The 12,668-nt window shown below is 41.6% G+C and overlaps 1 protein-coding gene across 2 annotated transcripts; it reads right to left on the bottom strand.

Annotated features, from left to right (window-relative positions):
• Positions 1–3,623: 3,623 nt before the first annotated feature.
• On the bottom strand, positions 3,624–10,212 carry ubxn4 (UBX domain protein 4). 2 transcript variants are annotated; one of them, XM_060875732.1, is made up of 13 exons: positions 10,031–10,212; positions 8,681–8,783; positions 8,530–8,558; positions 8,188–8,306; positions 7,959–8,082; positions 7,584–7,716; positions 7,103–7,157; positions 6,830–6,994; positions 5,646–5,773; positions 5,315–5,417; positions 4,760–4,891; positions 4,419–4,624; positions 3,624–4,335 (listed from the first exon to the last, which is right to left on the bottom strand). In XM_060875732.1, the coding sequence occupies exons 1-13, from the start codon at positions 10,110–10,112 to the stop codon at positions 4,197–4,199; spliced, it is 1,518 nt and encodes a 505-aa protein (XP_060731715.1). In that variant the 5' UTR covers positions 10,113–10,212; the 3' UTR covers positions 3,624–4,196. The 2 variants fall into 2 exon arrangements, with proteins under 2 accessions (XP_060731715.1, XP_060731716.1); XM_060875733.1 differs by having other exon boundaries at positions 4,419–4,621.
• Between the last annotated feature and the right edge of the window lie 2,456 nt (positions 10,213–12,668).

Below are 12,668 nucleotides of genomic sequence, written 5' to 3'. Positions count from 1 at the left end.
CACTACTCCGATTGGTAGGCCAACACCTTAACTACTAGGCTACCATATCCCCAGATATCTACCAGATTCATTAAACAACTGTCAATTGACTCAACTGTTTCACTGATCCAAGGAGTCAGTCTTCAAATCACATGTTCGCTGATGAATGATGAAACACAACACAAACATTACTGTATATTTCAAAAACTCTATATTTTATAATCATAAAGAACATTTGTTGGGAAATTCAGTGGTTTGGGTTTGATTGTGTAGGGAATACTAGGGTTAGGGTTAGGGTTAGTCCACTGGGGGTAGATTCTGCTATTGATTCGTTTATCTTAGTGACTCTTAGTGACTTAGAGAATTCAATTCATTCATTCATTCATTCATTTTCTACCGCTTATCCGAACTACCTCGGGTCACGGGGAGCCTTTGCCTATCTCAGGCGTCATCGGGCATCAAGGCAGGATACACCCTGGACGGAGTGCCAACCCATCGCAGGGCACACACACACACTCATTCACTCACACAATCTCACACTACGGACAATTTTCCAGAGATGCCAATCAACCTACCATGCATGTCTTTGGACCGGGGGAGGAAACCGGAGTACCCGGAGGAAACCCCCGAGGCACGGGAAGAACATGCAAACTCCACACACACAAGGCGGAGGCGGGAATCGAAACCCCTAACCATGAAGGTGTGAGGCGAACGTGCTAACCACTAAGCCACCGTGCCACCCAAATTCAATTCAATTCATTTTAAGTTTATTTGTATAGCACTTTTTACAATTGACATCATTTCAAAGCAGCTTAACAGAACATAAACACAGAACAAAAGGTTATTAGAAAGAATAGGATGATGATTAATAGAATACAAAATTCAAGATTAATATTAGATATATTCAAATGTGTTTGTATTTATCCCCAATGAGCAAGTCTGAGGTGACTCAGGTGACTGTGGTCAAAAACTCCCTTGAATGGAAGGAAGGAACCTTGAGAGGAACCAGACTCAAAGGGGAACCTCATCCTCATATGGGTGACACTGGAGGGTGTGATTATAAATATACAGTCTGACAAATATCGGAGCTGGTACAATTTCTGGATGCCTCGGGATGGGTAGAAAGAGAGAGAAGCAGTGGAGAGGAATTAACGTAGCTGCTGTTCATAATATTAGCAAGCACCAGATGATAATGTGCATTTGGTCAGATGTATTAGAGCACAGGATTATGGGAAGTATTACTGTATGTATATGTGTACGCCTGACTAAAGAGATAAGTTTTTAATCTACATTTAAACTGGGAAAGTGTGTCTGAGCCCCGAACACTATCAGGAAGACTATTCCAATGTTTGGGAGCTAAATATAAAAACGCTCTACCGCCTTTAGTAGACAGATATTCTGGGAAATACCAGAAGTCCTGAGTTTTGTGATCTCAGAGAGCGTGAAGGATTGTAAGACTAGTTAGATACATGGGAGCTAAACCATTATGAGCCTTGTAGGTTAGTAGCAGCAGTTTGTAATCAATTCTAAACTTAACAGGTAGCCAGTGTAGAGATGATAAAATTGGGGAACATATTTTCTTGTCCTTATTAGAACTCTGGAAACTGCATTTTGGACTAACTGTAGCCTATTTATTAAAGATGCAGGACAACCACCTAGTAATGCATTACAATAGTCCAGTCTAGAGGTCATGAATGCATGAACTAGCTTCTCAGTATCAGATACAGACAGGATGTTTCTCAGCTTGGCAATATTTCTAAGATGGAAGAAGGCTGTTTATGGGTGATATGATTTTAAAGACAAGTTGCTGTCTAATATAACACCCAGGTCTTTTACTGTCGAGCTACAGTAGTAGTAACAGAACATCCCTCTAAACAGAAGTTGAATTGTGAGAGTTTGTGTGTACTGGTGTTTGGACCGATAAGTAGTATTTCTGGCTTATCAGAGTTTAACAACAGAAACTGCCTTCAGATCAGTAAAGAGCTGGAATATAGAGCACATAAGTGTGTATAGCTGGTATTTATTGGTTGCTGGGAGCCACGGTGGCTTAGTGGTTAGCACGTTCACCTCACACCTCTTGGGTTGGGGGTTCGATTCCCGCCTCCGCCTTGTGTGTGTGGAGTTTGCATGTTCTCCCCGTGCCTCGGGGGTTTCCTCCGGGTACTCCGGTTTCCTCCCCGGTCCAAAGACATGCATGGTAGGTTGATTGGCATCTCTGGAAAATTGTCCGTAGTGTGTGATTGCGTGAGTGAATGAGAGTGTGTGTGTGTGTGCCCTGTGATGGGTTGGCACTCCGTCCAGGGTGTATCCTGCCTTGATGCCCGATGACGCCTGAGATAGGCACAGGCTCCCCGTGACCCGAGGTAGTTCGGATAAGCGGTAGAAAATGAGTGAGTGAGTATTGGTTGCTGTGTTGGGTGTTCAACAGAGTATGAGATCTTTGATTAAAAGCAGTAGAATAGAGCAACAAATCCTAGGGACAGATCATAAGGATTTATTTCCGTAGATATATTTCCAAATAAATGATTGGTTGGTTGGTTGTCATAATACTTTACACTCCATTACAGATGGTGACAAAGGGCATATTTACTTCCTGCTACTGTATGTTGTATTTAGAGGCAGGTTTGACCTCTAATGACTCAGTACAAAGTTTCTGTTTACTCAACATTCTGTCTTGTAAAGTGCTTCAATCGGGCATGGATTTAAAGATAACACAGTAACAGATCCTCATCATTTCCTTAATACACCAATGGGTGATGGCATTAAAAAAGCAACCTCATTTAATAAAAAGAAAATAAATCTTTGTGTAAAGTCTATGAAGGAAGTTCCATGTCAGGCTAACGTTCAGTGCACGTTTATAAATGTCACGGTTTCCATACGTATGCAAGTTTATATGCACAAGCACTCACTCATTCTTTCATTTTCTACTATCTCAGGCGTCATCGGGCATCAAGGAGATGCCAATCAACCTACCATGCATGTCTTTGGACCGGGGGAGGAAACCGGAGTACCTGGAGGAAACCCCCGAGGCATGGGGAGAACATGCAAACTCCACACACACAAGGCGGAGGTGGGATTCGAACCCCCAACCCTGGAGGTGTGAGGCAAACGTGCTAACTACTAAGCCACCGTGCCCCCATGCACAAGCACAATTTACTTACTAAAACTACTGTTAAATAGGAAGTGATGCAGTGTAGTGGGCTGTAGCTCATTACTTTATTAGAAAAAGTGTTCAGATTGTTCAGTCTGATCCACCCAACAAGTTTAGATTTAAATCTAAAGCTACGATTCATTTTCACACCAAAGCCATGAGGGTAAATTATGAAAGTAACAAAGATAAAAAAGCCATCAGCTTTGAAATGCTTCATGTCTTTATTTGGATCGTCCTGAGACGTCTTGTATCTACTGGAATAGCAGAAGCATTTAACCATTGATTTAACTTTAGTGACGATGATGATGATGATGATGCTTTTACTCGTACGACAAGCTTTTATCTGTGATCATAGAAGTTGAATTGAGATTCCTGAACATGATGCACATTGAGTTCGTTAGAATGAATGAATTTCATGTACAGAAAGAAATTTGCAAACTTTATTGTTGTTGATTGCTTAAAATAAAAAGGAAACGTTAAAGCAGATCAAAGATTTAATCGAAAAAATCTTTATTGTTTTGTTAAATGAGTGTTAAAGTGACTTCCACTTACAACTAGTAGAAATATTATTCTTCCACGAGGTCCGAGCTTCCGTATAAAACACGCTGGCTGCCAAGACCCTATTGCCCCAAAGTCAATCACACAGTTTCGCTGGACACCTTTTGTGTCATACAGGTTACAGTTTAAATAAAAATAAAAAAAGGCAGCAGGATTCAAGCTTCTGAGCCTCTAATTTAGCCTGATTAGCACAAGGTGTTATTGTAAGAAGAATACTGCTGGAAAGCAGATGGCAAAAAAACAAAAAAAAAAAACTCAAAAAGTCTGCACACAGTGGATGTCTGTTTAAACTTACATGAGAGATTTACTTCTTCTTCTTGTTTTGTTTTTTTATCTACCCATGCAAGAGAAGGAAAGAATGAAAATCGTAGCCCTAAATTGCTTCGAATCCACCATTAAGACAAACCGAGTCAGAGTACAGAGAAGACAGGAGACATCGGGGCAAAAAGAGAAAGAGAGAGAGAGAGAGAGAGAGAGAGAGAGAGAGAGATAAAGTGGTGTTATTGCACTACATTTGCTGGGTGGAGTTGCCGTTCCACGTGTTGTTGTCGTCTTCGCTGTCCTCTTGGGTCCTTAGCCGGTAGATCTTACCGTCTTTTTTAAAGTCTTCCGGTCGCTTCTCTAGGACCCTTTTACGGACCGTTTCTCTGAAAACGGCGAAAGGTTTGATAAACGACTTCATGCGTTTAGGAAATGACAAAGAAAGACTGTTTGAACAAGGTGACTTTACCTCTTTGGTTCTCCAGAGTTGGTGTTTAAGGAGTTTGATGGGTGCTGAGGCTGGTTACGGGGAGCTGCAGGAGGAGGGCTGCTGAAGATGAAGCCGCTCAAGAACCTCCACACCGCCAGCAAAGGGTACAGGATGGTGCCCAGAAAAGACCACATGCCACCTGTGCTAGAGGACTGGACTACGGTGTTAGTGGGCCTTCCTGTCTGCTGTGGGATCAACACACACACACACAACAAAAAAATTACTAAATAATAAAAAGATTTGTTCCAGACCAACTAACCGACTAGCCTGTGATCCATCACTACTCTCAGCAACTAGTTAGTCTGAGTGAAGCGGCTCACCGGCAGCAGGACGATGGAGGCACTGGGTGCGAGCTCGAGCTCCAGTAAAGTCTTCTCCAGATCTTCAGCTGTGAACTCCCGTCTCGGGAACATGGTGGCCAGAGAGAAGCGGCCGAACCTGTTGCCTACTTCCTGTGAGAGACGGGCGAATTATTCAGGGAAGAAGTGTAGAATACTATCAGTTCTAAAAGCTGAAAAAATTCTACTTAATGCATTAATCTCGTTGAGAAAAAAAAGTATATATTATATATAATTATCTTTTGGAAGCTGGAAGTCTTTACCAATACTTTTTTGGTGTCAGGATTCCAGCGATTTTTATCCTTAATATGCAAAAAGGACACAATTTAATTATAATGCTGAGTCTTTTATGGATGCTGGTAACTCGGTGTTTAAAGCGTTGGTGTACTGATTAGAAGGTTGCGAGTTCAAATCCCAGAACCACCAATCTGCCAGTGCTCAGTTGTATAAAAAGATAAATGCAGGGGTCTTTTGTCCCTCTGGGTGTGAAACGGTCACTGGACACGGGCTTAAAGTGTACACGGTGCACTGACTGACCTGAGCCGCAAACTGCCTGGCCTCATGCAGCTTCGTCTCTGAGGGAAACTGATTGGTCAGGGACGAACCGTCGGGTAGGCGGAACTGTATCCTGGCAACCGCACTGTGAGGAAAGGAGCACAGTTCACTCCTGAGTGATACAGGAAGCTACTGCGACGGTTACACCTACGTATGTCATTGCTGATTTGTCCGATTGACTCAATGTTGTATTTTTAATAGTATCACCTGCCTGCGTACAAATAAACCTCAAGAACAATTCAAAAAAATCTCTTATGTGCTACGTTGTAATGTTAAGGATCAAATGAACTCTTTCTTTTTATAAATGTGAGACCTTCTCTCTCTCTGCGCAGCTTCTTTCTTCATCTCCTGCTCGGCCTGTCTGGCTTGGAGGGCTGCTGCTCTGGCTGCGTCGGCCTCCTCCTGGGTTTTAGAGTAGCGGGCTGCGCGGTCTGCACGGTCCTGTAACAGCACAACAGTAGCGTGAGTATATACTGTGTCTTTTTACAGCCTTCTGTTATATAAGGTGTAAAAAAAATTTCTACCCAGCAATACAGTCTAATAAATAAACCTGCACATTTTATACATTTATTACGATCCCTGTTAAAGGTGGGGTCTCCGTTGTTTGAGAAATGCTTCAGAAAACTGCGTTGGGCCGACAAACAAAACAAAAAACAAAACAAACGTGTAGCCGATGAGCAGAAAGGGGCGGGTCTTGTCAATATGGGCGGAGAGAGTGTTCAGTGCGCATGTGTGACATTAGCAGAAAGCGGTTTTAACATTGACATGGAGGATAAAAACAAAGAAAGAAAGTGAAGAAAGGCTTACGATAAGGTAAGAAGTAGGACGTGTTAATATAGGATCAGCTTTCCAGCGCTGGAGAGAACTGAAGGAGCAGGAAGGCCTGTGATGGGACGCCGAGGCGCTTTTTTCCTTCTCGATAGGTGAGTAACGTTGGTTTTGCTTTGTTACACAGAACTAATATATGCCTTTGTCCTTTACATGATTATGCTTGTGTGTCATTTTTGCTTGTTTGTTTATCTGCAATCGTATTGTTCTTCCCTTCAGCTATGATAAAGACACATTTCTTTCCATTAGTTGCCTGGGTTACGTATGTATGTGTGGGCGGAGCTATCGATACAGGGGTGGGACCCATTTGGGTTAGGGGCGTGTTTGTTTTGGTGATTTCAAATGTCAACATTGGCTTTCAAACAACGGAGACCCCACCTTTAAGTAAGAAAAGCATCACAGGGGCCAGTCAGCTTTTAATGTAAAGGGCATCAATTCATTGTAAACGTATGTCATACTGAAATATTACGACATTTCAAATTAAATATTCATATTTTTTTCTTTGTGACTAGAACATCTAGTTGGATCTCTTACATTTTACTGCACTTTTTTCTTTTCACTAATATAACTTCATGTATTGTGTATTCACGTGTTTGCATTTACAGAATGGATAGAAACATGTTTATTTCTGTTCAGTTCAGTGTAGTGTAAGAGGTAGTAGTTTACAACCTGAGCTATCTGCTGTTTGACTCTCTCTCTAGCCGCCTTCTCCTCGGCCTTCTCTCGGTTTCTCTCCTCCAGTATGCGCTTCGTTTTGTCGTCCTCCTGCTTCCGCTTATAGTCCAGCATCTCCTTGCCCAGCTTCCGCCGCTCCATCTCTTTCTTTATCTCGTTCTGAACGTGAGAAAGGACTCGTTAGACTGGGCTTTACCTCGTGTATGAGCAACCATAGCAACGAATATGGATATGTGGTGTGAATCTGATAGAAATCACAACGCTTGCCTCTTCTTCTCCCTTTCGTTTCTGCTCGCGTCTTTCTTCCAGCTTCTTTGTTATCCTTAAAAGAAATAGAAACGGATGAAAACAAGAGAAGAGGTAGCTCAGGTGTTAGATTACTGATCGGAAGATTGTGAGTTTCAATCCCAGGACCACTAAAGCTGTGTAACACATCCTGCTACTCCTTTTTCCTTTTTTTTAGCAGTACTTAAGCAGCTGTCTCACAATGTAGCTCGTATTTTTTGGTTAAAAATGCAGCCTGAAACCAAAACGTCTTGGTTCACTTCCTGTACTTTGGTTAAGTCAGTACTGAAAGCACCGTATGTGAAAGCAGCCAGATGAGAACCTGTATAAAAATAAAGGATTATAGATGATACAACTATACAAACATGGCCATGCATTCTTTTATATCACATCCATGTTACTGTTGAGTCGTTAGTCTGTCTTGCTGAAAAGGTCACTAATCTCCTCTGTATAAAACCGTTACCTCTCGACCTTAGCGTCCAAAGGCTCCTCTGCCTGAGACGCCTGAGACGCGTCATCTGAAGACTGGCTTCTTTCATCACCCGGAGTCACTTGACCAGAAGCCCCTGCTTCATCCATGGGCATGGACAGAGCTTCTACAAAAATTCAAAAAAGTAAAAAATCCAAGGTTATATCACAAACATGTTCAATCGACATCTTGAGAAGGTCTGATGCATCTGACGCACAGTCCTGCCTTGACTAAACTGAAATCACGACATGCAAATTAAGAAGCTTTGCATGACTCTGACACGTGTAAAGCTCTTTAAATTTGTTCAACATGAATACGGGGTAAACAGGTGCAGGTCGGAGCCGTGCAGTTTTTTTCCTCATGTCTTACCTTTAGATGCAGAAGCAGCAGTGGAGGAGATTCCTGGAGAATTTAGAGAAGTAGAATGACTTCCTTCCTGGATCGACGTCTCCGGGTTTGGCCGAGCTGGAGCGGCCGTCTGCTGAGAGTGTGTCTATATGGGCAGAAGGGGAAAAAAAGTATAATATCGCATAATAGTTTACTAAGAAGACAGATAAATGGAGAATTTTAATAATAATAATAATAATAATAATAATACCTGCTTGACTTTGTTTATTCTGTTGGTCAGTTCCTCTGCAGAGACGCCACCAGCGATGATCTCCAAGGGAACTCCATTGTCCCCGATGAAGAAGCTGGATGGAATGCACACCACGGGATCTACCAGGAATTAGTGTTAAGGAACGATAAATAATAATAATAATAATAATAATAATAATAATAATAATAATAATAATAATAAAAACGCTTTCACATCAGGGCTGTTTTGTTAAGCGCATCATCCACTAATGTATCGGGAGTCGAAGGACCGAGTCGAATCCTGGAATTAATAATAAATAATAAATAATAATAATAAACTCAGAAGGTTAGAAGGAAAGGATACAGATCTGTGAAAACTGGACACACGTCTCACTGCGAAAGACAAGAGACATCCGTTTAATTCAATGTGCCATCAAATAAAAAAAAAGAAAAAAGTCTGTCATATAATAGAATGTTATTAAATATCCAGACATCAGCCGCATGCACGACGTCACCTTTTAGCGTCCACTTTAATGGCGACGAAGCAGTTGTCGGTGAGCTCGGCTACCCGCTCGTCCTCCCAGCTGGACAGCATCTGTGTGGACTGCTCGTCATCTCCTAGTGATGAACAGATCATGGTTGTTGATCTAGCTTCGAATTGATTTAATTATTGTACCACTGGCACAAATCGGCGAGAGAGAGAGAGAGAGAGAGAGAGGGAGAGAGATAGAGGGAGAAGCCAGGGAGAGACAGAGAAGCCAGGCTCTTTTGGGTGACACCGGAGACTGAGGGTTATTACTCATGTTACCACAGCTGTAGACTGACTACAGCGTCACACAAGGCTCCGTGTTTTAAAGATGTAGAGTACAAGCATTTGTACCAAGATCAACTCAACATTTATTAGAGATTTAAATTCAACTTCTAATCCGTGCAGACTTTAGGCTTTCCGAGTAAGAACACCGCCTGCTCTCCAGCACTAACAGTGACGGTATTGGACGGCAGCATCGTTTCTGTTTCTGTGAGTGACAGATAGGTGTTACGGTAACATCCACATGAGCTCCAGGACGCGAAGTTTCCCAGCCGAAACACGGCTACAGGAGCTCGTCCGATCGATCGGATCAAACCTCGGCTCTCGTTCGTCCTTCCCTGGAACACTTTATGTAGGTGTTAACTACTGCGTAGCAGGAACACTCACAAGACCTTTGTGAAGCGTCCCATGGAGGACGTACTCCAAGATAACGACCGAATCCACTACGTCCCTAAACGCTTACCGAAGACGAAGGAACGGACGGACGGATGATTCGTCACTTAAAATAATCTGGATGCACAGTTGTTCTCTCTGCAGCAGGAGCTTACAGCGACGCAGGTGTATGTAAATGTCTAGTCCTGAATGCTGACTGCTGGACATGTTGTGCACTACAGCTGTTCACTTCTGCTGCATTTCTGCTGTTATTGCACCAGGGAAGAAATCATATTCGGGATACAGCCTCTTTATTTTTGTTTGTTTTTGATATGGCACCAGCAGATTAGGCAACAGTTACGGCTGTGTTCCAAATCACTCCATATTAAATAAATAAATAAATAAATAAATAAATAAATAAAGTGCACTACGCGTTACATCAATGTGGTGCTTTTCTATGGCACATGAAGATCTCAGCTAGCTTCATTTAAACTATGTGCTTTATATTTGCTGTCTGAAACAGTTCCATTACTGATACCTTGTACATCCCAGACGGATTAACTCAGTTAGCTTTAGCTTTAGCTTAGCATTAGCTTAGCTTTAGCTTTCGTTACATTCTCTAGGCCTTTCCCGTAGCCGTTAGCTTTAGCAAGTTAGTTCGACACATCACTTGTGGTTCATTTACCTGCAATGACGACGACAAAAATTGAGCTTTGCTGCTTGGAGGTGGCGATGGCCGCCGGGATGGAGCCCTCAAACCAACGCATCTTCTCCCGAATCACACTACGGACACTTTGTGTGTGTGACAGTTGTCGCTTTGCATCTATACTGTCATATCATCTAGAATCCTCTGAGCTCATCACGGAAGTGACGTACAGTCAACGCGATATGGGATATGTAGTCTGTTTGTGAGGTTATGGCCATTGGCTACTGTGGCTAAAATGTGTGTGTGTATATATATATATATATAATGTTTATATACTAAAATGCTACTGTGGCTAAAATGTGTTTATATACACACACATATATAATGTTTATATACTAAAATGCTACTGTGGCTAAAATGTATATGTACATATATACATAATGTTTATATACTAAAATGCTACTGTGGCTAAAATGTGTATACACACACACACACACACACACACACACACACACACACATATATACATAATGTTTATATACTAAAATGCTACTGTGGCTAAAATGTGTATACACACACACACATATATATAATGTTTATATACTAAAATGCTACTGTGGCTAAAATGTGTATACACACACACACACACACACACACACACACACATATATATAATGTTTATATACTAAAATGCTACTGTGGCTAAAATGTGTACACACACACACACACACACACATATATATATATATATATATATATATATATATATATATATATATATATATATATAATGTTTATATACTAAAATGCTACTGTGGCTAAAATGTGTATGTACATATATATACATAATGTGTATACATAATATATAACTATGGATAAAACTATGGAGGTTAACTATGGAGAAAACATGTATTTGTGCTTTGTGACATAATCACTACGTGAATTTGATCTCCTCAGCCTTCTGGGTGTATAATCAGAATCAGAATCAAGGTTTATTAACCAAGTTTGTTGACACACACAAGGAATTTGGTTCCAGCTGTTGGTGACTCAAAAGTACAGACATAGATAACACTATACATTTAGCTTGGACTATACAAGAGAATAACAGAAAAGACAAGACAAAACGGACTATACAAGACAATACAAACGACGTGAGACAATATTGATGTAATCTTGATATACTGACGTACGTGTCCCTTAGTGACACGTGTTTTCGGATTGCGTAGGAAACCCTTCCGCTCTCCCACTAAGAGATGTGTCCTACTGTAGTTTGCACGGGTTAGTGTTGAAAACACAAGATCAACTATCAAAGTTGGTTTTACCTTGAACGTAGGTGTCCTTCGAAGTCCCCTCTGTGTTCTAACAAAGGATCCTCTTCAAGTTCTTCTACTTAATCTATTGCTTGAATCTTTAAATGAAGGAGTCAGACTTAGACCTTTTTGTCTTTTTAGGATCCTCACAATGGGAGGCCTTGTTTTTATTAAAAGTAGTGTAATACAGAGAGATGTGTGTAATATATGTAAAATAAAAAGAAAATTACAGATAAAAACCCTTTCAAATAATCAAACAGTATTAGAATAAGTAAAAGTAATTAAGATGCAAAGATTATAACAAACCAAGAAACTTGCGTTTGTTCTATGATGCACCCAGAGTATAACATGCACTGAGGCTGTCTACACTAGAATACATACACAGTGTAATTCAAGGCTTTTATACATTCTGTATCATTACTGTTACCAGTTGGATTTGGCTGTCGGGTTTGGTCCCCTTTGTGCCTTCTCGAAGGCCAACATCTCATCCCCCAACCATTTCTCATCTCCCAAACATATCTCGTCGGCGACTCTGCGTGCTACTAATGTCTTTTTTTCTCTATTCTCAAGGTTAATGCTTCTATATATGGCCATATGGTTGCAGTTAACTTCCTGCAACTGTCCGGCTGTGATTATATATGACTGAAGCTTTCTCTCGCCGTGGAATTCGACAGCAAGCGTTAAAAACCCTTCGCGTCAGATGACTCCCAGATAATACACAGTAGGCTTCATAAGCTTTCACTAAAAGAAACAGCTTTTCATCTAAGTTTACAGTCAAAATAATCTATATTAATCTTATCAATTCTATTACAGGGGGGGCACGGTGGCTTAGTGGTTAGCACGTTCGCCTCACACCTCCAGGGTTGGGGGTTCGATTCCCACCTCCGCCTTGTGTGTGTGGAGTTTGCATGTTCTCCCCGTGCCTTGGGGGTTTCCTCCGGGTTCTCCGGTTTCCTCCCCCGGTCCAAAGACATGCATGGTAGGTTGATTGGCATCTCTGGAATAATTGTCCGTAGTGTGTGATTGTGTGAGTGAATGAGAGTGTGTGTGTGCGCCCTGTGATGGGTTGGCACTCCGTCCAGGGTGTATCCTGCCTTGATGCCCGATGACGCCTGGCACAGGCTCCCCGTGACCCGAGGTAGTTCGGATAAGCGGTAGAAGATGAGTGAGTGAGTATTAAATATGAATACAGAATATATGACTGATCAGTTACCTGTCCTGTTTAGTTGCTGCACCAAACCAGATGGTGATGGATGTGCACAAGACAGATTCAATGACTGCAGTGTAGAACAGCATCAACAGCTTCTGTGGCAGACCGTAGTTCCTTAATTTACGTAGAAAGTACATCCTCTGCTGGGTCTTTTTGA

Source organism: Tachysurus vachellii, chromosome 8, assembly GCF_030014155.1.
Source record: "Tachysurus vachellii isolate PV-2020 chromosome 8, HZAU_Pvac_v1, whole genome shotgun sequence".
Lineage (NCBI taxonomy): Eukaryota > Metazoa > Chordata > Actinopteri > Siluriformes > Bagridae > Tachysurus > Tachysurus vachellii.
The sequence above is the reverse complement of the archived record's forward strand: the minus strand, read 5'-3'. Positions and strand labels throughout refer to the sequence as shown.